General features: G+C 37.1%; 7 protein-coding genes and 1 long non-coding RNA gene across 19 annotated transcripts in view; 6 read left to right on the top strand and 2 right to left on the bottom strand.

Annotated features, from left to right (window-relative positions):
* The first annotated feature begins 233 nt into the window (after positions 1-233).
* On the top strand, positions 234-2,525 carry LOC138122063 (gastrula zinc finger protein XlCGF57.1-like). Its single transcript, XM_069036202.1, has 4 exons — positions 234-589; positions 638-953; positions 1,004-1,160; positions 1,209-2,525. The coding sequence occupies exons 1-4, from the start codon at positions 461-463 to the stop codon at positions 1,987-1,989; spliced, it is 1,383 nt and encodes a 460-aa protein (XP_068892303.1). The 5' UTR covers positions 234-460; the 3' UTR covers positions 1,990-2,525.
* A 57-nt stretch (positions 2,526-2,582) lies between these two features.
* On the top strand, positions 2,583-3,732 carry Dcps (Decapping enzyme, scavenger). The gene is made up of 4 exons (XM_069036219.1): positions 2,583-2,953; positions 3,001-3,146; positions 3,196-3,417; positions 3,469-3,732. The coding sequence occupies exons 1-4, from the start codon at positions 2,623-2,625 to the stop codon at positions 3,730-3,732; spliced, it is 963 nt and encodes a 320-aa protein (XP_068892320.1). The 5' UTR covers positions 2,583-2,622.
* Positions 3,733-3,738: 6 nt separating this feature from the next.
* LOC138122073 (E3 ubiquitin-protein ligase E3D) lies at positions 3,739-4,857 on the top strand. Its single transcript, XM_069036217.1, has one exon. The coding sequence runs from the start codon at positions 3,739-3,741 to the stop codon at positions 4,840-4,842; it is 1,104 nt and encodes a 367-aa protein (XP_068892318.1). The 3' UTR covers positions 4,843-4,857.
* A 1,329-nt stretch (positions 4,858-6,186) lies between these two features.
* Pex3 (peroxin 3) lies at positions 6,187-7,468 on the bottom strand. Its single transcript, XM_069036218.1, has 3 exons — positions 6,932-7,468; positions 6,700-6,876; positions 6,187-6,638 (listed from the first exon to the last, which is right to left on the bottom strand). Exons 1-3 carry the CDS (start codon positions 7,466-7,468, stop codon positions 6,318-6,320), a joined length of 1,035 nt encoding a protein of 344 aa, XP_068892319.1. The 3' UTR covers positions 6,187-6,317.
* A 54-nt stretch (positions 7,469-7,522) lies between these two features.
* On the top strand, positions 7,523-9,692 carry LOC138122061 (zinc finger protein 568-like). Of its 5 annotated transcripts, none has more exons than XM_069036197.1 (10): positions 7,523-7,656; positions 7,744-7,792; positions 7,847-7,895; positions 7,949-8,052; positions 8,103-8,458; positions 8,511-8,701; positions 8,749-8,917; positions 8,969-9,130; positions 9,183-9,356; positions 9,407-9,692. In XM_069036197.1, exons 3-10 carry the CDS (start codon positions 7,865-7,867, stop codon positions 9,645-9,647), a joined length of 1,428 nt encoding a protein of 475 aa, XP_068892298.1. In that variant the 5' UTR covers positions 7,523-7,656; positions 7,744-7,792; positions 7,847-7,864; the 3' UTR covers positions 9,648-9,692. The 5 variants fall into 5 exon arrangements, with proteins under 5 accessions (XP_068892298.1, XP_068892297.1, XP_068892296.1 ...); XM_069036196.1 differs by having other exon boundaries at positions 7,744-7,796; XM_069036195.1 differs by having other exon boundaries at positions 7,744-7,796; positions 7,847-7,901.
* A 237-nt stretch (positions 9,693-9,929) lies between these two features.
* Positions 9,930-20,224, top strand: LOC138122062 (suppressor of cytokine signaling 5-like). 3 transcript variants are annotated; one of them, XM_069036200.1, is made up of 5 exons: positions 9,930-10,144; positions 15,034-15,486; positions 15,538-15,688; positions 17,578-17,915; positions 17,978-20,224. In XM_069036200.1, the coding sequence occupies exons 2-5, from the start codon at positions 15,117-15,119 to the stop codon at positions 18,454-18,456; spliced, it is 1,338 nt and encodes a 445-aa protein (XP_068892301.1). In that variant the 5' UTR covers positions 9,930-10,144; positions 15,034-15,116; the 3' UTR covers positions 18,457-20,224. The 3 variants fall into 3 exon arrangements, with proteins under 3 accessions (XP_068892301.1, XP_068892299.1, XP_068892300.1); XM_069036198.1 differs by having other exon boundaries at positions 15,034-15,688; XM_069036199.1 differs by lacking the exon at positions 9,930-10,144 and adding an exon at positions 10,819-10,975 and having other exon boundaries at positions 15,034-15,688.
* LOC138122081 (uncharacterized) lies at positions 12,309-22,336 on the bottom strand. 2 transcript variants are annotated; one of them, XR_011156336.1, is made up of 4 exons: positions 21,721-22,336; positions 20,417-21,661; positions 20,233-20,359; positions 12,309-12,536 (listed from the first exon to the last, which is right to left on the bottom strand). It is a non-coding gene; the product is annotated as an uncharacterized lncRNA (long non-coding RNA). The 2 variants fall into 2 exon arrangements; XR_011156335.1 differs by lacking the exon at positions 12,309-12,536 and having other exon boundaries at positions 20,201-20,359.
* LOC138141632 (calcineurin-binding protein cabin-1-like) overlaps positions 20,960-23,982 on the top strand; it is a 35,351-nt gene continuing 32,328 nt past the window's right edge. For 3 of the 5 annotated variants that reach the window (XM_069062358.1, XM_069062355.1, XM_069062359.1), the window contains exon 1: positions 20,992-21,133. The gene's annotated coding sequence lies outside the window, so the exon portion shown is untranslated. Of the gene's footprint in view, positions 21,134-23,982 lie in introns of all 5 variants that reach the window. The other 2 variants (XM_069062357.1, XM_069062356.1) reach the window with 2 other exon arrangements.

The raw sequence follows: 23,982 nt of genomic DNA, 5'->3' as shown, positions 1-23,982 counted from the left end.
AAAAGAGATTCTTAAAAGAAAACAGTACCACATAAAGTAGCAGTGTAAAATGACAGTATGTAAAGGATAAATTAAAACATGCAAAGCAAAGAAACTAGAGTAGAATTACAACAGAAAATGGTATACATTTGATAATATTGTCAGTCGATTGGAATCGGAAACAAATGTTTACCTTTAACGGCTTTTAAGTTCTTTTATTTAATCATTTTGTTACAAATGTAAAAATAGCAGGAACCTAACCTCTGAGACTTTTGTGAACGTACTCGTACTCTCCAGTTGACAACTGTGAAATGTCATCTGTCAATCGGAGAAACGTTGAGGTTAAGCGTCAGATAATTTAAATTTTATCGTTACCACTTTAAATTTTCCAACCATTGTAGTCATCTCGCGTAATTTTACCTCAAATGAATACATTTTAAGTAGTTTCAACCCACCATTTTACATTCGTGGAGGTTAAAACATGGAGGACAACGTAAACACGACCAACTTCACCAACATTTGCCGGACTTGTTTGGGGGAAAGCAGCGACATGAAGGATATTTTCACTTCGTCGTTTGACAAGCTTTTAAAAGAGATCACATCTTTGGAGGTGAGTGTACTTGCATCCCCTTAAAACGTACCAACAACGTATTTGAAGGTGAGCTCGGGGGACGGACTCCCGGAACTCATCTGCGACACTTGCATCACACGCGTGAACGACGCCTACTCGTTCAAACTCCTGTGCGAAAGTAGCGAGAAAACACTGAAAAGTTTTGTTGACAATTCGTGCAGTGGGAAAGAGGCCAAAGAGACAATTTATGTTTTGAATGAGTACTGTGATGACTACAGCAACATTGATGACCCAAGCCCAGAAGTTGACACAGATGACAGTAAAGATAATGTTCAGATAATTTGTAAGAATGATGAGAAAACTGAAATAATCAAAATTAAAAGGGTTTCTGATGAGAATGAAGGTAATGCAAATTACACTTGATGTAACTTAAAAATCACACTTGTTTTGTAGACACTCAGTGTAAATTGTGTGGACAGACTCTAAATGACAATGAACAAAAAGACCACATGGACTCTTGTCACCTATCAGATGACCATCATGTTTGCAGCAAATGCAAAAAAGAATTTTCAAATGTCAAATTGTTGAAAAGACACATGAGGGCACACAAGTACTGTTGCACAACAAAAAAAAAACAAGACTAATGTTTTTTTTTTAGATTAAAGAAAAAACATTCTTGTCCTACTTGTGGCAAAAGCTTTTATGGTGTGAGTGACTTAACAATTCACATAAGAGTCCATACTGGTGAAAAACCCCTGACTTGTGAAGTATGCTCCAAAGCTTTTGCTGACCCCAGAGGCCTCAACAGCCACATGAAGACCCACACAGGCAAAAAACCTTACAGCTGTACCACTTGTGGTAAAAGTTTTGCCCATTCTTTTGTCCTGACAACCCACATGAGGACCCACACTGCTGAAAGACCTTATGTATGTTCTTCTTGTGGCAAAACATTCATCTATGCCCACAATTTGGCAATTCACATGCGGTCCCACACTGGGGAGAGGCCCTACCAGTGCCAACAGTGTTACAAATCTTTCAGTTCCAGTTCAACCCTTTCAGCTCACATGATGATTCACACAGGGGAAAAAAGGTTTGTCTGTTCTGTTTGTGGCAAGAAGGTGGCAAGGTCAGGGGATTTGGCAATTCACATGAGGATACACACAGGGGAGCGCCCTTATGGCTGTACAGTGTGCCCCAAAAGGTACAGGATGTCTTCACATCTTTCAGCACACATGAAATCACATACAGGGGAGAAGAATCATATTTGTACAGTGTGCAACAAAGGGTTCAGCAATGCACGAATTTTAAATTCACACATGACCATCCATACAGGGGAAAAACCTTACAGTTGTGCCATTTGTGGCAAGGCGTTTGCCCATTACAGCTCCTTGTCCACACATAGGAAGATACACACACATGAAAAAAATGTGAAAAAGTGATGCAAGTGTTTATGCTAGTGTAAAACAGGTTTTAAGGTTTACAATAATTACTTCCATCTGGTTTTTACTTTATTTATAACATGTTTGTTAGAGTAATAAAATAGAACAAATTATCTTTGGTTTATTGCTTAGAGTTCCCCATGAACAACTGGATTTAAGTCTGCTTGTAAGCTATCTTGGATAAATAATGAGTCGGTGAATAAAGATACAAGTCCCACTATGACTGATGTGTTAAACAGGGAAAGAATTGTCAGAAATATAAAAAGGACAATATCTAGGGATAGCATTAAGGACAAATTCTGCAAACATTAATTTTTTTATGAGCTGATAAACACAAAATGTTTGAATTGTAAACTGCACTGTTGGTATGAAAACTGATGATTTTAAAAGGATACGAAACATGGCTCTCTCCCATTTTTCCACCATGTACAGCTCGGTTACCAGAAGGTACCGAAAATACCAATACTTGATAAAATCTATTACGCCCTTAACCATTTTTAAAATTCGAACCGACACACCTATCACACAACTCGTACGACTCGTACTGAGAAAAGAAGTGTCAAAACTGTCAAAGTCTAGTGTCTAGTGATTTTGGTCGGTAAATGTTGGCGAACCTGTCTAACCTAGATTAAAATGGCAGATGCAGAAATTGATCATTCACCAGCCAAAAAACAAAAATTACAAGCAAAATGTAAAGACGACGTCCACGAGACTCTCAACGATCTGTCGACTTTCAAACTAGAGAAGATCCTGCACAACAATACAAACAGAAAAACGGTGTGCCTTAAGGGAACGTTTGCCTCCAAAAATGGGGACGCTTTGGTGTTTTTAGAAAAGACTGCCTTCGCCGAAGAGAATTTGAAGGAAGACAGCGGCTACTTCACCAACAGCAGCTCTCTGAAGAAAGTGTTCCAGAACGATATCTACGGCAATTACAACTATTTCCCGCAAGTTAACCTAAACTGTACGACATAACCTCACTTTTTCCGCCGAATAATCTCGTGTTTTTAGCCGTGAAAGCCACGATTATCCATCCTGCCACGGAGAAACACTTTCTCAAGTACTCAACACAGAACTGTGTCATCGTTGACGAGACTCCAGACTTGTATGAAAACATTGTGCTGCCACATGTTACCTCAGAACAGTTCGATCTAAATGTTTGTTGCCAGTTTTTCCACTATCTTGTCTCCATTTTGGCTGTTTTAGTGGGTCTATAATATTCTGGGCCACCAGTCAGAGTCTGAACGCATAGTATTTGAAGATCCTGATCCTGACACTGGATTTATTCTATTGCCTGATCTGAAATGGAATGGTGAACTTGACACACTGTATCTGTTAGCAATTGTTCATAAACGCGGCATTAGGTCATTGAGAGATCTATCTGCAAAACACCTACCATTATTGAAAAACATCCATAAGAAAGGAATTGTAAGTTGGAAATTAATGTCTCTTGCCTGTTTTGATGTTTGGGTGTTGTAGGAAAGTATCAAGTCAAAGTATGGTCTTGATGGCAGTCAACTGAGAATATATCTACATTATCAACCATCATTTTATCATTTACATGTACATTTTACTTACATAAAACATGAGGCACCAGGTATTTTGGCTGAAAGAGCCCACTTACTCTCGAATGTAATTAGTAATATTGAATTGTTACCTGACTACTACCAAAAAGTGACTCTGCCGTTTGTTGTCAGAGAGAACGACACCCTTTTTAAGAAAATAGAAGAGGGTAGAAAGTAATTGATAATGTCTAGACCAGAAAAAATTTACAAATCACTAGTATTAGAAATAAGACCGCGTTTGAGATCTGTTAATGTTTTAATCAGTTTAGTCAGTAGCGTTGAAAACGTGAAGATCTCTCTGAACAGCGACAGTTTTCAAATTATTGTCAGCGAACAAACTTGCAATGTTGGTTGCAAAAATTTGAAAATCGTCTCGGACTCGTTGAGTTCGTTGAGCGTGACAGAGTCGTACGTTTCGTTCCGTTTCGCCACCGACAACAGCCTGGACGATTGGGGCAGCTTCAAGACCGAGCTCTTGAGGACTTCGGAGTCGGTGTCGTTCGCGCTCTCAAAGAGCACATTTTTGCTCAAGTCGCAGCTTTACACCATCCAGTGCAAGAACTGTTCGCAGGATTTGAGCAAGCCGCTCCGATTCGGGCGCGTTTTGCCGCTCCCCTCCGAACATTCGGAACCAGGCGACTGGTTCTGCCACGGCCACGGTTCCAACAGCGTCGCTCTCCTGGACCCCAAAGAATCCGACATCTTCTACACCTCGTGCTACTGCCATTTGAACAAGCGATCCACCAGGAACGTTTTGGAGAGCGACAAGTTGATCGTGTGCAAGAGGTGTCTTTCCTGGTTGGGCGTGGCGAAAAACCCCGAAACCGCCAAGTTTTGGTTCAACACGGTGGCGTTCAAGGACGAGAGTAAAGTTCACACGAGTTGTCCGTTGAGAGACGCGCTCGACACCGTTCACGAGACTCTGTGTGGCGTTCTTTTCACCACCGCCAAGATAATTTTGTGTTGTCAGAGTTCTAAAAGCCAGACGGATTATATTTTGCTTTGGATTTTGGAAAAGCAGTTGAACGTGCAGATATATAATTCTGAGGGGGTGGGGGAAGACTGTAAAGTTGCGAAAGTTTTGTTCAAGTATGAGAGTGGTAGCGGCGAGGTCGTGAAGAAGTGGCTGGAGGATTCGAGTGTTGCCAGCGTTGACGTTTCCAAACCGATGACTGTTGAGATATTGAAACATCTGTACAAATTCAATAAAATATTTCCGAGGGAATTTAGCGAATCAAATAATTTTTATATTTCTTATTTAATGATGTACGAACACGGTGATAAATAAATTTATTTTGTAAGACCAAGCTTATTATTTCACGTAGACCTTGCTCGATTGGCAAGGTAGGTAGTGCCCGGATTATGCTCGGACGTTATTAGTGTTATTAAGTAAAGATAAAGAGAAATGTGAAAACATTCAAATTGGTTTTTTTCTCTTTGAGAATAAAGAATGTTTCGCAACATACCTACTGGATTAATCCTAATAATGCTTAGGTGTTTGATTTTTTCTATATAAAACAAAAAAGCAAAATCATCATCTCAAGGTATGTTATAGGTGTGCGCTCATCATGCAGCAACAAATCCTTTAGTCTCCAAGAACTTGGACGCTTTTCTTTGGGCTTTTTCCAAATTTTAAATTGTTTTCACAGAGTTCTCGGCGCTAATCGTAATGGTTGCCATCAATTTCCCAATAGAAAGATATTTTGACTGTTTTTCGTGTCGGAGAACTCATGTTGAGCCTTCATGGATTCTTGTTTAATGGAATGATCCCAGTGATGGACCCAAATCCTCATGTTCCGTGACAATTCGTGAAAAAAAAATTTGATCAGCCGGCAGGACCCTTAGATTTTCTTGATTTTGCGTTAATATCACTCATTTCGAATCCGAAGAAGTTGCACAAAAACCTTACAAGTTATTAAATTTAAATAAAAATTAGTTCAGAGATATACAAATGTCATAGCAATTGTTATTTTTACTTGTCATTTTCATGACTAGATAAATTATATAAAAATTTGCTCTCGTATAAAAAAAATATGAATCATTGTAACAAACTTAAAATGCAAAATGCAACAAAAATTAAAGTAATTCGTGAAATGAACGGGACAATACTTAGTGCAAGCCTTTTTTTTAGTAATTACGAATCTTTATTTATTTACGCTGAAAAAAATTATAAATGAATTCAAATGCAGTGTTGCCACACGTTGTTTCAGGCAAAATGGGGAAAAGTTCATTTTTTAGAAATACTGTAAATGACGTAGGTAGTTAATAATTGCAGATAGGATTATAGGTAATTGTTCAAAATTGTTATTCCAATAGCCTATAAAAAATCAAACCGTAAAAACCTTCTCCAGGAATCAAATAAAAATGAAGTCAAAAGTGTAACTTTTGGACACTAAAACTAAAGCGGATATGTTTTTTTAATATTTTTGTAATGATACTTTAGCATTAGTTATAGCAGCAGACCATTTAGTTTTTCCGCATATTTTGGCACTGTATACGTTATAAACAGGATCATTCTCTGGGTGCTCAAAATAAGAAATCAATTTCTAACTCTTTTCATGAAATTGCATTTTTTTGGCTAGAAAATGTTGGTATACATAATTAATAGGGAAATACTTAAGTCATACACACATGTATCAAACAAATATATTCTTCACTCTTAAAAAATGAATATTTTAATAACAAGAACCTTTGTCAAAACAAATATAGTCCCACATCACAATAAAATTACCTAAAATGATAAAACTTCAGCACTTGTACTCCTTACAACAAAAAAGACTCATAAATGTTAGCACTTAACATTTTCAACTTCTCATAAACAATCAGCTGTTGCAAAAATTGATCAGGCAATGATCTCTTGGTAAAAAATCCATTCATTATTGGTAAAACCTTAGCCATAGGTTTCTTAATATTGAAAGGATTGGTAAATTCGCCTGTCTCTGTAATTTTCATATTTTCTTTGACCCCATTGGAATTGTAATATTCTGACAGCTGCTCTGCCAATACCATGAACCCTCTATTTATGCAATGTGTTGTCAAACTCTTCACTTCATCACTGTCAAGAAGCTCAATTGTATCTTTCAGCTAAAAAAAAAAGTAGTAAAAAATGGAAACAAACTGATTTTTCCTCAAAATATCTACTTACAACTCTGTCATAAATTCCTTTAGTTTCAGGAATCTCTGGGAAAATATATTCTTGCAGTTTTTCTACTGGATTGTCACTATCTGTTGCTATAGCTGTCTGGATAGACCAAAATATGGCCTCCAAATCACTCAATTTCAATTGCTTTGTCAAATTTACAGGCTCAAGTACTTTTCTGCACTGGAATGAATTACCAAAATGTACAAAAACTCTCAATATAAAACTAGGCACTTACTGTTCTTTCAATTAGCCTGTTCAATCTAGTGAAACCTGAATTCATCAAGTTCTGACATACAGACAAATACCTTTCTTGCACTTCTGAAGAAAGGGAGTTTGGGTCTTTGTACAAGTATCCCCCAATTATGCTGAGCTGGATTTTCAAAGTAACAACCAACATCACATTAGCATAGATGGTGCAGGCAACTTTACTGAACACTAGTATTTTCAATTCATTCCAAAGAGCTAGTTTGTTTTCAGGATTGGTCTTCAGTTGGTCAATCAGCTCTTCGGTGGTGATGTTTCGAGTCACGGTTTCGTTCAAGGCTGCCGACAAGTTCAATATCGTCTGATTGCACGTCCTCCCGATGCTTTCAAAGTGTTGATGCTTTCTGTTCCGTTCTAAAAACTCTAGAGTCTCTTTCTCCTGCCATTCTTTCAGTTTCTGCTGAGCGTAACGCGTTAAGAATATCGACCCCCCTATTATCACGCCCCCCACGATGAATTTATTGCGGTGGCGGCTGAAAAAATTCCTTACTTTCGAAAATACGCTCATTTTTATCTGCTACTTCACATATCACAATCACATAACCTCAAACTATTAATTGCACTTGTTGACTGTCACCACAGATTGTCAGATTGTCACTTTTTCGAACACTTTGACACAACTTAAAAAAAAACGACCTTCACTTTACGTGAACTTGTTGACAAATGTGTTATAAATCCCGACCTTCGAACTCAATGGTAAATAATTTACTTTTTACGTTAATTACGACATTATTACGTCGCATTGATAAATTCTTGATAAGAACTATAGGTTAATTTTTTCAGTTTTTTAATGTGGCAATACTGAATTGTGAACGTCATAACGTCAATTTTTGCAGGTTATAAAATCATATTATTTTCATTATTTACTCTTCTATTCCGCTTTCAGACAATTAGAAAAACTGTGATGATGAATTCAGACGATTCAACTCCTCTGGGTAATTGTAATAAATAATATTTATTTTTTTTTTTTATATAAATGTGTGTTTAGTTTTCAGTTTAGTTTGTAGAACATGTTTAAAGAATTATAGCGACTTGATTTCAATATTTGACTCAAAAGCGGCCCACATGTTGATTTATTGTGACTTTTCAACGGTAAGTTAAATTAGAAAACCAAATATCTAAGACTGAAAGAAGAGTTGAAGGTGTCTGAAGGTGATGGATTACCAGATCAAATTTGTCTAAATTGCATTCAAATATTAAAACAGAGTTACACATTTAAACAGTTGTGTGAAAAATCAGAGGTCACACTAAGAAAAACATTGACTGAAAATATTAATTCACACAGTCAAGATCCATTATTTTCATATAAAAAAGGGGAGTTTAGTGACAAACTGCAATTTGTATCAGAAAAAAATATTGAAGATTGTAATAATCAAGAAAATTCATTAGATTCAAGTGACATTACAGATGATGTAGTAAAGAATGAACTAAGTCACCATGAATATACTTCAGAGTATGCTGAAATATTTAAAAATGAAAATATAATAAATACTGAAAGGTATATTTGTATATTAGTGTATGAAAGTTTCACAAATACATCAATGCTTCAGTGAAAAAAACAAGGATGACACTGCAGTGAGAGATGATTTGATATCATTTCTGGAGAAACCTTTGCCTCCCCCTTTACCATACCAGTGCCAACATTGTAGTCAATCTTTTACTGAAGAAAATGATTTAAAGATTCACCAGTCAGTTCACAATTCTGAACTGATTTGTTTAGCTTGCCAAAAAACATTTACTGGTAATTTTGTAACAAAAAACAACTTTTCACTGAAATATGCTCTCCAGGTCGCCAAATGTTGAAGAGGCATTTAAAGATCCATTTGATCAAAAAACCTCATCTCTGTAAAATCTGTAACAAAAGTTACTCTGAATCTCACGCCTTGACCAAACATTTGCGCCGCCATTCTGGCATTCCCAGAGAAAAGAAACACTTTTGTTCTGAATGTGGTCAAGGGTAAAACCTCCAAATGAAATACATTTACATATTGTATTTACTCCTTGGTAGATTTTCAGAGCCCTACTACTTAAAGGTGCACATGCGCAAACACACAGGGGAAAGACCACTTGTCTGCACAGAATGTGACAAACGCTTTGCTGATCCCAGGTCCTATAAAATACATGCCATGATACACAGTGGGGAAAGGCCTTACAAGTGTAATTTTTGCACGTAATTCATTTTTTTTTTCTATTTCAATTGGTTATTAATTGTGACATTTTAGGAAGACTTTTGTTCAGAATGCCAACTTGACAAAACATTTAAGGGTGCACACAGGAGAAAAGCCTTATTCGTGTAAATTATGCGACAAACGTTTTTCACAATCGTCGAGTTTAGACAAGCATGTCAGAACACACACTGGTGAAAAAATTCACACTTGCAGTAGATGCGACAAGCGGTAGAAAAATTCGATGTAATTTTGACGATTGTTGTATTTTCTTTTTGCAGATATTCCGACAAAACTGCGTTAAAGAAGCACGAAAAGATTCATCAAGAGGGCCAAAAATATGATTGTAGACAATGTTGTGTCAGTTTTATGACCAAATCAGAGCTGGTTCTGCATTGTAAAGAACACTGTGAAGTCAAAAAGAAATTGTGTGGGAAAAAATTTTCGTCACGCGCAAATCTTCAAGAGCATGTGCACACACACAGTAAGGAGAAGTCTTTTGAGTGTAATATCTATTACTAAAAAATTCTTGTTGAAATATAAAAATGTAATAAAAAGGACCAGTAATCAGGGAATGACATTTTGACGTTTTTCGTCACTTCAGTTTCTCCATCATCAGAACGACCATAATTAAACTTGTGTAATATATTTTTACGCGGTACGTCTTTTGATAAAAACTTGACGAAAAAGGTCGATTTGCCGGTTTTATTTGTGCAAAAAGTCAAAAAAAGTTGGGGACTTTGTTGATCTACGTTGGCACTTGGTCAAGTGAAAGTTTGAATGGGTACGGCGTGTGGGGAATTTCGCAACACAACGCATGGCAACCCTGTTTACATGGCTGACATGTCATTTTTGTTCAAGTGTTTTATCAAATTTGGACAGGACAAATAAAAAAGTGATTGTCGTTGAAATATCGATAATTAGTTTCGTTAAAAATAAGTGACTTTCTTCATGAAGCCTTCGTCCGAATCTCGAATAATTACAAAATCTTTATCGTGCCCAACCCAGTCTTCGACAAAGTACGTATGACGTAATTTGTTTGTCTTTCATTCATCGAATTAACTTGTTTACTGTTATCACCGTAAATATTGCACTCTGATAACCAATATGTATGCGGCGATAATCATCTCGCCTTAAACATGAATGAATTAGCTTTCGATATCGTGCGTTTATCGGGATCGAGTCAAAATGGCGGAAAATTTTACTACGTTTACAATAAAATTCCCATTCATAAAATGCACCGCTGCATGGTGCATCAACATCACCAGCCTCGCAACAAATTAAACCGAAATGATTTTAATTGACTCCAGCTGTTGTCTTGACTGAACTGTGAGTCTGCGTTTATATTTTCTAACGTAAATTAATACCGCAGTTTTTTTTTGCCAAATGAAAATAATTTTAGATTTTTCTGCCGCCCCCAAACAATCGCCATTCCACGTCAAAATCCATAAATCTCCGGTGATATCCACCACCTGTTGCCGTTCTACGCATCCATCAAATTTCTTTGCCTACATCTTCAAAAAAATCGAAAGCAACGAACCTAAATACCTAGTTTTCAGCATCCTGGACTTGTTTATCTTTTCAACTTGTTATTAGTGCGTGTTTTTTTTTTTTTGAATGGTTGGACCTTTTTATCTGTTGCCCTCACCATAAATTTTTATTCCGTCTCAACAAATTTTATCTTGCAGCTTTATAACAAGTCGGGACCAGTTCAGTCGGCACTATCTATATCTCCGCTTTGCGGTTACAAGATTAATCAAAGCAATAAAGTGCCATAAACCCGGTTAATTATTTAGTTCAGTGTAATATTGAATCTAGGAATGTGAATTGAGCTCTTGTTTTCGACTCCAGTACGTATCAATAAGTATTTATTTGTTTGGTTTATTGAATGAGGAAATGAATGAAATGTTGAATGGTCTGCTTCGAGTACCTCGAATGCACGTGTTGCATGCCGCGGTGCAATAAGGTCGAAAGGTAATTGATTGTTTTGTGGACGTTTATTTTTGTCTGCGTGACCACTAACTTTGAATAATTGGGACAGGGTTCATGCCAAGCAATTGACGAGCGTTTGGAACTAATCTTGACTTTTTCTTTGATATTTTCGTGTAATTATTCCGTAAAGAATGTGCCAATAGCGTGAGTCAGAAATGTATAAAAGTCAACTAAAAATAGGGAGCAAAGATTTTAAACAAGTCACTTTATTAGATCAAATATGTTTGACCTCTTAAATACTTCGTGTTTTAAAGGGTCAAGAGTATTGTACAGCATTCTGACCATTGAAAATTTAATTGAAATAAATGTGTAATTTAAGAGTAATCTGAGTAAAGCGAAAAATATAGGTTCTTAATGCGATAAAAAACGCTGCGACCTCTTGCAAAAGACTTGTTGAAACAATCGGAAAAAATAAACTGCCACTGATTATCACATTTTTAATTGAAAAAGTAAATTGAAAGTGTAACCTTGTCGGATAACAAAAAATACGTAATTATACCTGTGTGAACCGGATTGTTGATTATTATGCCCCTATGGGGTCGTCTAATGAATGTTATTCTATTAGTGATCATTAGCTTTAGTAAATGGGAAGGTAATTTGCCCTCATATTATCTCGATTCACAAAATGAAGTATTTTGTGATAAAAATGATACATCTAATTCGTTTCAATGACATTCCGGTTATTTATAACTCGGGAGAAATGACGTTTTTGATTTTTCGTGTGGAACAAATAGTAGTTTATTTAACGAGTTCGTGTGTAATTTGGGCTTTTTTTGGCATGAGTGGGCCAGTTTAAAACTCGAGTGAAACGAAAGTTTTAAAGGTCTACGAGTGTCAAAAAAAGCCCAAATTACACAAGAACGAGTTGAATACAACGTTTTTTTGTTCGACGAGCCCCCCAAAGGCTCCAAATCGCTTAAAATCTTTAAAATTAGCTTGACGTTTCGTTTTGACAAGTTGTCAAATTTATCAAAATCCGTTCACACAGGATAAAATTCTCATATTCTGACAGTGTCGAACAAAAAACACATTTTCAAAATATTTCAAGTTTTATTTGAATATTTTTTCAGAATTTGTTATCGGAACAGGTAAAAAGGGGTGAACGTGGTTAATCAAAGTTAATAACGAATAGGTTATTTCTTGTAGGTACAATCTTCAGAAAAAAAAACACTTAAAACAAAAGATTTAGGGAACACTTTAGTTTTTATGAAATTAATTGACAATTGCTAATAAAGTTTCTAAGCGCAATAATTTTATTTATTTATACAGAATAAAGTAGTTTAGATGCGCTCACGGTGGGTGGCTGCGATGGTGTTGGATAATTATTTGGGTTTTCCTTCTCTTTGTTTTGTTGAGTTTTTCCGGTCGAAAGAAACACAAACATTTTCAAGTTCAACTCGGTTGGAAACTTATTTATAACTGAAATGAGAAAAGGTGAAGGTAAAACCCAGTTACCTAGAATATGAGCAAAAAAGTTAACCGCTTGATTATTGATAATGAACCGTAAATGATTGGTAATTCCAAAAAAAAATAATAACAATAATAGAGAACACATTGGTGGTTGAAATTCAAAAAGGTATATTATTATACTCATGTCACATCGTGAGGAAATTCCTTAACATTGACACAGAACATAAAACACAAAAAAGTCAAAATGCGGAGGCGAGACGCCGGTAATTATGTTGATAAGCACTGCACTATTACTTGATAGTATTATCCGTAATAGTGTATGTACTCCGGCAAAATTGCCGTGCCGCCGGGTGGAGGTGGGATACGAAAAATCAACATTGCAATAATTATACATAGAGCTATTGAATACAAAATCATAGAAAGTACCAGGTTTGAGAAGAGGACAATACGGAAAATGTTAATTTACATTTGTAATTTTTGTATGGAAAATATTTCTAAACAATCCTAGACTTTGTGGGCTTTTTGTGTCAAAATTTTAAAAATTCTGATACTGTTCCAGAAAAGATTAATGTCTCTGGTAGTTTTCTGCCATTTTAATCCACTAATAATATCTGTCACATTTATAACGGCTGTTCAGAAATTAATCAGTTTGAAGCAGTCCGTACATTTTAGCGTCTGTAAGACCCAACAGACATTTTGTTCATATTCGTAAGTTAATTTTAGATCACGTAGGTTAAGTAACGACAAACGTGTTCCAAACCACAGCCAAGTCCAAAGGTGTCAGTTTTTGAACGCCCGTTATAATTGTAAACATTTACATATTAGAGGAAAAAAATGAGTCCTCATTTGACCGCGTTTTATTTATGTCAATTACACATTTTTCTAATTATGATTTTTTAAGACTAATTTAAGGCTTAATGATACGTTAAAAATTCATTTGACACATGACATGGCAAAACCTAACGTCTCCTTTCCGACATTTTTGTTTTCAGTCTTACACCACGAATATTTTTTTAACTGAGCTGCTCTTTTCAAAAATACTTTCATTTTACGACGACGTGCCTAGTGTTTAATGTTATCTCTATTCATTGTAAAATAATCAACTCAGAAGTTAATAATACTCTTCCAGACTTTTATATTTTTCCGAACGGTTCAAATAAAACGAAAATAATGACGATCAAATGTTCTTTCTTGGAGTAGGGCCAGACTATTTCTGAACTAATAATGGCGAGGAATAAAATAAAAATGACCGGGTCTAGAATTGTTAACCAGAATTACACTTGTTTTGATCTAGATGTAAAAATCTGCTTTCACTTCCATCGTCACGATCACGTTGAACTCTTGCATTTCGTTTTTCTCCTTAATAAATTTCCCCCAACAACGAAAACAATAGTGTTTTCGAAGGAACATTCTTTCTCAATGCACCAATAATATTTTTTGAAGGCTCAAATAAACAGGATAGTGTTATTTCCAAGTTGTTTGCTAATACAAGTGATAAATTGCCAATTTTATACAGATATATTTGCTGCCGATGCATAATTATAATTAAACCGCCATAAATCAGCAGATAAAATTTATGAATGAATCCGTGATGCAACATTTGCACGGTTGCAACAACACTCCACGTTTTTAATTGATCGCTCTAAACATCAATTAATTTCGACCAAATTGTAAATTCTCTCGTGTGTTGTGAGCCGAAGCCGTAAAAAACCAAGACATACGATTTGATTACGTAAAGGGAACAACTGGTTATGTAAAGACGAAACCAGCAGCTTTAAATCATGCCGGACAGCGCGATAATAACGAACGAGCGGCGGCGATTAATTCTAATAATCAGGATGTGATCAGTGCACAGGACGTCGCCGTCTCAGGTGAACCGTTACAGCTCGTAAACCCGACCCGATCTCACCGGAAATGCCCATCGTTTTTAAATTAAAATGGACCATGGGAAGGAATCTCATCCCAAAAAAAAAAAAAAAAATGCTTGACGGTGATTGTTTTTCTTATCGATTCGGAGTAATATTTGGTGATCGGATAAATAGATACTCGTCGAGTATTTTATTCCTGTGCTTATCGACCTAAAGATGTTTTTGTAAAGATAAGGACTTCCGGTATTTGGAAAAAAGTCGAACGTATTTGAGGTAAATCGAACTGACAGATATCATTTTACAATGGGTTCTTTTTGTGTTTCCCTGAAAGCTGCACGTCCGCAGCCTTGTGCGTATCGATCGTCGAAGTCCAAAAACGTGTTCGATTTAGGAATTTTTTGGTTGGACCTCGTGGGCGATTGTTTATCGAGAATATCCTTGATCTCTGTCCGCCTCCGATGCGGCGGTGCTTCTTGTAGCAACTCGGTTAAAAATAGCTTGGGCAACGTGATCGTCGAGTCGTCCGCTCGATTTTGGCAAAATTCGAAATGCAAGAGTGGGCGAAGAGGTGCGATTATCTCGGGCGGAAGCTCGATTGATGATGGCGTCGCAGTAAACATGTGCGTTTTCGCTTTCAGGCAGGCAGCGCGAGCGTTCGGACCGTCGGTGAGCCCCCCTGAGATGTGATTTCCCCCGGCGAGCGGTCAGTTTCGCGTCTACGATGGACACGAGCAGCAACTCGAGCATCGAGAAGTGCAGCTGCGACAAGTCGGAGCCGTCGCAGGAGAGCGACAGCAGCAACTCGGAGAGCTCCGCCGCGCCCAAAGACAAGAAAATCAAAATCAGCCTGACGTCGCTGGGCCTGAACCTGCGGAGGGGCAGGTCGAAGCGCAACAAGAAGGCCCACCAAACGACGCCGTCCAGCTCTTTCGGTGCCAGCACCAGCAAAGAGATCACCAAGAAGTCGCCGAAATGGGGCATCAAGTTCAACTACACCAAAAAAGAACCGAAAGTGGCCTTCGCCGAGGAGAACACGAACTGTTGCAAGTGCACGTGCTACAGGAGGACGGAGGAGCACGAGGCGGGGCCGGGTACGGTGTTTTCGGCTGAAGAAGGCGAAAGGGTTAACGATGTTCCTGTAGAAGCCGCCAACGAGGGGGACTTTGCCGAGAGTAGAGAGGCGGAACAGCACCAGAACGACGAAGACGACGGGGAAGGGGTCAGAGGGATATATGGCATGTCCATGTCTAGGAATTTGACGTGTTTGTGCATCGGTGCGTGGGACATGCACTGGTGAGTTGTTTTTTTTTTGCCACCCCCCAAAGATCGACGCTCAATTCATTAGTCACTCTCGAATTTAGAAAAACGAGTTTATTCGTATCTGGTAAAACGAGTTTTTTTTAGAATGCCATTGTTCTCAAATCTAATCTAAAGGTGTTTATGTCATCGACTCGAGTCTCCAATTTAGATGTTCTTGAAGAGTTGTAACTCAGCTGCTATCAAGAACGCGTCGACGAACAAATGCCAGAAAATCTGTATTTTTAGATACAATTTTTTTAATGCAAGTTTTTACAATTGTTGCATTTGCGAAAGATTCATTGTTTTTATTTTTACTGCACTTGCAACTAGGTTGTGCTTTTACTAGGAATTTAGCGATTTAACACTCTCCAGCTGAAGAAAAAAAAATGCATTAAAGATCTTTAACGCTTTCGTGAACTGACTACCAAGTACGACGGGAATTTATCGAAAGTAAATACACTCTCGGTGTTTCAAAAAGTATTAATAACAAGATAACGTGTTGGGTAGTCGTGCATCACGATCGTAATTTTCTCCACAAGTCATGGAAAGAAAATAAAATTTAATATTTTTTGTTTTTAAAGGATTATGTACGGATTGTGTGGAGATTAGCTTCCTTAACTAAATAGCCTTGAAACCATATTTAAAAAATCTTTTCATTCTATAGTTCGTAACGTAACCGTTTTGGGATTTTGGTATTTTCACAAAAAATTAGTGATAAACATAAGCTGAGATTAGAGTTTGTTAATACATATGAAGGTTACAAATTACAAAATATTTTTAGATATTGAGCAAGTGTGCTGATTCAGAGCGATTATCTGTTCTGTAAATTGTAACGATCTAATTTATGATCCATACCAGGTGGAGACGTACAATAAACACAATATTCGTTTGAAATGCTATGAAAGTTATGGGATTTAAGAAAGACACTGTTTTTGAATGAATGATTTTTATGAAAAATACATTTTTTTTATGAAATTTGACACAAGTTGCACCAAGACATTCTAAAGAAATGATTTATTAATTAAGACGGAATTCTAGTTTAGAAAAAAAAGTTATCCTTTTTATTAATATTTTCTTTGACTAACTGGGAAACTTTTTAGAGTCGGTCTTTTGTGCACAACTTGATTAATGTTTTGGCATGATATACACATTTTTTCAAACAAATAAAATTACAGTTAAGCTTGATATAAGCTACCTTAAACGTGCCTATAGCTGGTACAAAAAAAAACACATTCAAAATTAAGAGAATGAGGACATTTTGAAAATCAGCTGTTGATTTGTCCTTTTGAAAATTTCTTTTTATTTAATAAACATGTTTGTTATCAAACCCTAACTCTTGATAACATATTGACAAACTTAAATATTGACTTCCGTTCGTTTTAATTATATTATAACTATGTATTTTTACAATTATTCTTTTTTTCAAGAAAGCATAGTGTTAAATTGAAGCACGAGCCGTGAGCCGAGTGATGCAAAACAGGCCGAACACCTGAAAAGTGACAGCCCATGAATATTGAATAACGTTTTTGTGTTCGTTTTCATTTGAAGTAACTTTCCGACTCTGTAACAGTACAGCAACTTTATTTTTGTTCATTTGATCTGAATTTCCATCGACATTTTTTTCTGAAAAATCCTCCAAGCCGTTAAAATCGTTAGCAACAAATTCCGCTCGTGTGTCCCCTAAAAATCCGACGAACGTCCGAAATAGCGGTGACGCTACCAATGCTTTTATTTTTACGATGTGATCTGTTGAAATTGTTAAATTTGTTTAAAAATTTTATCTTGTTTACTCTCGTGTTCGATGAGGTATCTCGGCCGATAACATCGGCTCAGTCATTTCACGACACGGCACAGTTAAGTAACCGAAACGTTCTCTCCTCCAGGGTGCGCACCGTTCACGAAGACTGCGATGAAGCGGCCAGAATAGCCAGGGCGCGCGAAATCGAGCAGGGCGTCGAAGCGCCCGCGAACTTCCGACCCGTCAGGCGAGTGCAACTCTTGTGTTCCGACATGGACTCCGACGGCGGTCAAGTGCCGAGAAGGTTGCAGCTGGTATGCCCTTCGGACCTGACCGTCGACTCCCTGCGGGCGCTCTTCCAGAACCACGTGACTCTGCGATCCTGTCCCTTGGACACCATCGCCGGCTGTCACACTCAGGTGGACTTCATACACTGTCTCGTACCTGATCTCTTGGACATCACCAAGTGCAGCTTCTACTGGGGTAAGCGACCCTCGATCTCGCTCGACGGCGACAGTTTTTGACCGTTTTTCGTCGTGGTTTAGGTAAGATGGACCGCTACGAGGCCGAGAGGCTGCTGGACGGTAAGCCGGAAGGCACGTTCCTCCTGCGGGACTCGGCCCAAGAGGAGTTCCTCTTCAGTGTGTCGTTCCGCAAGTACAGCCGCTCCCTGCACGCCAGGATAGAACAGTGGAATCACAAGTTCAGTTTCGATTCTCACGATCCCGGCGTCTACACGTCGGACACAGTTTGTGGCCTTATCGAACATTACAAAGATCCTAGTAGTTGCATGTTTTTCGAGCCCATGCTCACCTGGCCCCTGCACAGGAACTTCACGTTTTCCCTGCAACACCTGTGCAGGGCCGTGATCGTCAACCGTTTGTCCTACGACAACATCAACCTCCTGCAGTTGCCCAAGACGCTGAAGAGTTACCTCAAGGAGTACCACTACAGGCAGAAAGTAAGAGTGGAGAGGTTCGACGACGACATGCAGTGGCTGGATTTGAGGAAGGTATCTTTGTAATTGTTTTCATGTGCGGTGTTGATTGTTGTTCATCTGTTTTATTGAAATTTGGAAATTTGCATGGTTCTGAGCAGTTCGTGTGCAATAATCGGTACCAACAGGAAAAGCTGTCTTAACGCAGTTAACAAAAAAAGATCCTTACAGACATTTTTTTGTGTGGAAATTCTCCCCTAATTTTCTTCTTGGGAAACGGCAATAGTCGACTTGTGTAAATATTTCTTTAAGAAAAGGGCTCGAAAAATTAATTGGAAACTCACTTTCCCTTGAATTCGATTTTCTTTTTTTTACTATTTTGATAACGTGCAAGATTACAGATACATACATGCAAGTTGCCAACGCATTTTTTTGCCTGTAACTGTCAACAACATTAGTAGAACATATCATAGCATCGAATTTTACTGTTACATTTATGACCCTCTGACAGTTGAAAAAACTTATCGAAAGTACTTAATTTTAAGATCAAACACAACCAGTTTTGTTAGGAGAGGGTTATGGCTTCCTCGCAGGCTGTGGTTTTTTGTTTTCGTAGCGTCGTGACTAACTCATGAGCTTTAAAATGTGTATGAAAAAGTACTAAAACAATGGAAATAACTAGGTCTGAGTACTTTTGTCTTGAAGTTACAAATAAATTGGACTGTTGTAGATATTTTTTATTAGTTAAGGGGGATCACAGTCGTTTCTTTTTGTCAGCCGCAAACAGTAACAATTTAGATGATAGAGTTAACGAAGGAAATAATTTTAACCAAACTAATTAGTACCAGTGTCGCAACACTGAAGCTCTTGTTTCAAACCATGCCTGAAATCTCCTTGCTATGTATTCAGTATTAAATTAGTTAAGGTGTGATTACGTACTAGACAAATCTAGTCTTGTCGGTCCAATTTATGAATCAACTTTTCGTTTTAACTTCGTTTCGTCAATGCGGAATTTTATAATAGAATCAAAAGTTTTTGTTTATTCAGTTTTTTAGTACTGCGTAAAAAAAGTTTACCTTGCAATAGAGTAAATTGGTGACGTCAGCGTGCTGTCGCAATACAATGATAAAAATGAGCTCACATTAAAATAATATTTTTATTTGAACGTTGGTAAAAGTACTGTCGTCGGGATGGGATGAAAGTGGAACCGCTTTGCAACAGCTATGGAAGAGTGTAAACTTCAGTTGACTAAAGTTAAAATGTTAATACTCACTTGTCAAAAGGTTTGTCTTTATATTACGAATTTACTAGTCATAAACAGTTACAGCCAAGCAATGATGCAATCGCTCTGTATTTTATTTATGTACGGCCACACAAAACGATAAGTATTAAACCGTGGCGCTAAAGTGTCCCTCTAGCTTATGTCTTCTTGGCTGTTACAGTGTTTTCTGTAAATGTAACCTAACAGAATTAGATGTAGGAAGTTTCGCAAGGTGCCAAATTGTTTTGTTTCGGTGCACATATTTTTTTGCCAGTTGTATATGTTAAAATAGTTTCGTCTTTGAGATTGATAAGATGGTTTTTACATTTTGTAACATAAAATATATATTTTGACTAAAGTAATGTTGTAATATCAATGTAGCAATGAGAAAATGTATTTTAAAATATCGAATAGCGAATTTAGTTATAGCTTCTTAGGTAATTATTTTTAAAAGTATATTTTTAATAAGGAGCATTACTTTCAATGAAAGTTTCTAATGCTTGTAATTGTTAAAATGGTATTATAATGTTTGAATAATGTAAAATAATTGTATTTAAAAAAATGAAAATGTGATTATTAAATATGTTTATTTAATTACGTACCTCTCATTTCTTAAACCTAGTCAGAACCAGAACTAACGTTGGGATTCTTCAAGATTATCATTATCGAGTCGCCCCGCAGGAAGACTTTCTGCATGAAGCGCTCCTTGTACACAGGTTTCTTGGGTTGCTGCAACACAAAATAACTGTTTTAAAGCGAGTTTTTCTCGATAATACACGCCGACACCTTTCCTTTGCCTTTTCTCTGTTCCTCAGTCCACATTTCGTGCACGTTTTCCAAGATCAGGTTCATGTGACGGTCAAAACTCTTCACTCTCCCCAACAATTTTTTATTGTTTCTGCAGTTGATCATGATCTGAGTGTTATTAGTCAATGATTGTTGCAAAATCGACAAAGGACCTATTTTCATTTCAGTTTCAAATCGACTGTTTGAAGAAGCCATTATGAAAATCAACAATGATGCGATTCGCTTTTATTTCAAAGAACACTTGGATCTATTTCGCCAAATATTACAAAAGTAATTAAACATTTAAAAAATTAAGATGACCAGCATTAAATCATAATTAGCGTTTTTTGATATTACGGCTAAGAAAAGGGATAAAAAACAATCAAATAGAAATTATTTAATTTTTTCATCAATTTCCCGATTTTGAAATCTAATACCAACATAGTAACTTCGTAATACCTAGAAATCACTAAATCGATTTTGACATTTGTTTCACTTGTTTTGTTTGTGAGCAAAAATGTTATGTGTAGAAATAGGTTAGGATAAAAGTTTTGTGATTATTTTTCCTCGTGATAGCTAAAATGGACACTCGTGTGTTGTTATTAACTATCGGTGTGTCTTTCTTAGCGGTGAAGCTTTGTTAGGACTAGTAGTGAAGGAGCAAGTGTCTCAAAATACTACTAAGTGAGCCCCTTGAGGACACAGCACTTTTTTAAGGTAAAACACCTCGATTTTCAAGGTAGATCAAAAAGTCTAAAATTTGAAGGTACGAAGACAGCCCCTTCAGAACACTCAATAATTTCAAGCAAAACACCCTGATTTTCAAGGGTAAACAAAAAAGCAAAAAAAAAACGTTAAAACACCACCGATTTTCCAGGTAGTTAAAAAAAAACATCAAATAATCATAAAAACACCCCGATTTTCACGGGTAAACAGAAAAGCAGAAAAAATCGTAAAGACACCCCCGATTTTAAGGTATATTTTAAAATTAACATTTTTTTAGAGATTTTGGCATGTTTTCTATTGGGCCACTTGAGCACAAAAATGAATACGGTTTCAGGCAAGAAAATTCACCGTTTAAAAAGAAACACTTAAAATTCCCGAAAATCTCCTTATTCATTTTTACACATATTATGTATGTTTTCAACATTTTGAACACCAGAGTCTGATGTTGACGGATTTGTGGAGGGCGGGCTGGACGGGCTGCTAGACGATGCACTTGCGTCGGAACTTTCATTTTCCGGTCTGAAAAAACAAAACAACCAATATAAAGTAAACAATTATCTACCGTTTTTTTAACTTACAAATTTAGTTCCCCTACAAATTCATATTTTTGGGCGTCCGTATCAAATAGCAGATGTATCATTAGGGCAGGGTGCAACAGAATAGATATATAGTTGGGAATTATCAAACTCAGCCGCTGTGGGGGAATTCTGTACCCCACAAGTCCTCCACCAAATAACGGGAACGGTGTAATAGAAATTATACCATTTCCCGCTTCCACGGTAGCCCTTATAGGGGCGGAATTAATAGATAAAGTACAATTGCCCACAAACACCATGGTGCTCTTTCGTCTACTAATTTGCAACTCTCTAAATTGTTCAACGAGATGTGTTTTTATTCCATACGTTTTATCTTCCATTTTTTTGTTATATAGGAAAAAATTTTAGCGATTTAGATAGCAGTGACAGCCACAGCCACAGAACACTATCAGCTGTTGTTGACTCAGACAAAGGCCCAAGCCAAGCACAAGCGCATGCGTGCAATTTGGCGGAAACAATAAAACAGAAACGATAAAATAGTTCCTCACTTCCTCAGCATTATTTTTTTGTGTTTAATGTGTTTCAAAACTAAAGAACTTAATTTATTATAAAATAATTAATATCCAAATGGTATTGTATCAAAGGTTTCTAGAATAACCCTTGTTGCGGCGTTGTACCGCAGGAAAAGAATTGTTGATTTTTAAATATTTAATAACTTCCAAACAATAACATTAACAAAGTATAAGTAAATGATTGTATAAAAATGGTTATGTCTGTTTGAATTTGTTTGACTGATCTGATGTATCTGTCGTATCTGTTCTATCCTGTGGGATGCGTCTCGCTTTTAAGAGAGGGTGGTGGGGTGCGGTCCTCCCTGGTCAGGTACCTAAACTAACGCTACAGGTCGGTCCTGTACATTCCTGCCCCCCTTTGAACGGTCCTGTCAAAATCTTCGGTCGGAAAGGGACATATCCTGTTCGTGGCTCTCGTCACAATTCCTGTGGATGTTTTGATGGTTGCTGTTCGTATCAGTCCATCTTGCCCAGGGTGTACCTCGAGAATGACACCCATACGCCAGCACAGGGGATGAAGATTTTCTTCCTTTAGGAGGACGGGAGTTCCTGCTTGTAGAACTTCTTGTGATCGTTGACGCCACTTGTTTCGTTGTTGGAGTGTGTTCAGATGTTCCTTGCTCCACCGTTTCCAAAAATGTTGGGTCACCTGTTGAACTCTTTGCCATCGTGAGAGGAGATTTTCCTTAATTAATGTTAAATCTGGTTCACTGTTTGATGTGAGTCTGCGTCCTATTAGGAAGTGTCCACGGGTTAACGGGGAAAAGTCGTTTGGGTCACTGGATAATGGGGTTATAGGTCTGGAGTTTATACACGCTTCGATTTGTACCAATACTGTTAGCATTTCTTCATATGTAAACAGTGCATTGCCTACAACCCTTTTTAAATGAAATTTAATTGCCTTAATGCCGGCTTCCCAAAAACCTCCGCGGTGTGGAGAACGAGCAGGTATAAAATGCCATTGTATGTTCTGTTGCTTTAAAGACTGGATGATTTCGTTTTGAAAGTTTGCTGATGTAAATAATTTTGTTAATTCCCGGTTTGCTGCGGTAAAATATGTTGCGTTATCTGAATGAATTGAGGAGACCTTTCCTCGTCTAGCCATGAAGCGTTTTAAAGCAGCTAAAAATGCCTCACATGTGGCATCTGTAACTATCTCAATATGAACGGCTTTTGTTGCAAAACATTTGAAAAGAGCAATATAAGATTTTGTTGTTTTTTTGCTTCTGCGGTTACCCTCTTTTATTAAAATGGGACCTGCATAGTCCACGCCGCAGTGTGAAAATGGCATCGACGGTGTTACCCGTATTGAAGGTAAATTTCCCATTAACTGATCTGTTGTTTGAGGGTTTACTTTAAAACAGGTATGGCACTTGTATGTTAAGTTTCGCACAACTGACCTGGCTGATAATGGCCAATATTTTTCGCGAATTGCCGTAATTGTGGCTGATGGCCCTGCGTGTAGTTCTTTTTCATGTTGATCTAAAATTATTAATTTTGTTATATGATGTTTAGATGGTAAAACGATTGGGAATTTTTGGTCATAATTTATGTGTGCATTAATTAATCGACCACCAACACGAATTATGCCGTTATTGTCTAAAAATGGATTTAGATTTAACAGTTTGCTGGACCTTTTTACTGGCTGGTTTTTCGTTAATTCTTTCAGTTCTGATTCAAATTCTTGTTTTTGTACAAGTTTGATTATCATGTTAGCAGCATTATTTAATTC

This window comes from Tenebrio molitor, chromosome 1, assembly GCF_963966145.1.
Source record: "Tenebrio molitor chromosome 1, icTenMoli1.1, whole genome shotgun sequence".
Classification (NCBI taxonomy): Eukaryota; Metazoa; Arthropoda; class Insecta; order Coleoptera; family Tenebrionidae; genus Tenebrio; species Tenebrio molitor.
The sequence above is the reverse complement of the archived record's forward strand: the minus strand, read 5'-3'. Positions and strand labels throughout refer to the sequence as shown.

Bases quoted from the DNA above. Each gene is read 5' to 3' on its own strand.
- LOC138122063 (XM_069036202.1), top strand. From the start codon at position 461: ATGGAGGACAACGTAAACACGACCAACTTCACCAACATTTGCCGGACT. The intron at 954-1,003 runs GTAATGCAAATT...CTTGTTTTGTAG, and splicing joins GGTTTCTGATGAGAATGAAG to ACACTCAGTGTAAATTGTGT. The intron at 1,161-1,208 runs GTACTGTTGCAC...TTTTTTTTTTAG, and splicing joins AGACACATGAGGGCACACAA to ATTAAAGAAAAAACATTCTT.
- Dcps (XM_069036219.1), top strand. From the start codon at position 2,623: ATGGCAGATGCAGAAATTGATCATTCACCAGCCAAAAAACAAAAATTA. The intron at 2,954-3,000 runs GTACGACATAAC...TCGTGTTTTTAG, and splicing joins CCCGCAAGTTAACCTAAACT to CCGTGAAAGCCACGATTATC. The intron at 3,147-3,195 runs GTTTGTTGCCAG...TGGCTGTTTTAG, and splicing joins CAGAACAGTTCGATCTAAAT to TGGGTCTATAATATTCTGGG.
- LOC138122073 (XM_069036217.1), top strand. From the start codon at position 3,739: ATGTCTAGACCAGAAAAAATTTACAAATCACTAGTATTAGAAATAAGA.
- Pex3 (XM_069036218.1), bottom strand. From the start codon at position 7,468: ATGAGCGTATTTTCGAAAGTAAGGAATTTTTTCAGCCGCCACCGCAAT. The intron at 6,877-6,931 runs GTAAGTGCCTAG...AATTCATTCCAG, and splicing joins ACAGGCTAATTGAAAGAACA to TGCAGAAAAGTACTTGAGCC. The intron at 6,639-6,699 runs GTAAGTAGATAT...TTTTTTTTTTAG, and splicing joins AAGGAATTTATGACAGAGTT to CTGAAAGATACAATTGAGCT.
- LOC138122061 (XM_069036193.1), top strand. From the start codon at position 7,624: ATGTGTTATAAATCCCGACCTTCGAACTCAATG. The intron at 7,902-7,948 runs GTAATAAATAAT...ATGTGTGTTTAG, and splicing joins TTCAACTCCTCTGGGTAATT to TTTTCAGTTTAGTTTGTAGA. The intron at 9,357-9,406 runs GTAGAAAAATTC...TTCTTTTTGCAG, and splicing joins TGCAGTAGATGCGACAAGCG to ATATTCCGACAAAACTGCGT.
- LOC138122062 (XM_069036198.1), top strand. From the start codon at position 15,117: ATGGACACGAGCAGCAACTCGAGCATCGAGAAGTGCAGCTGCGACAAG. The intron at 15,689-17,577 runs GTGAGTTGTTTT...TCTCTCCTCCAG, and splicing joins GGTGCGTGGGACATGCACTG to GGTGCGCACCGTTCACGAAG. The intron at 17,916-17,977 runs GTAAGCGACCCT...GTCGTGGTTTAG, and splicing joins CAAGTGCAGCTTCTACTGGG to GTAAGATGGACCGCTACGAG.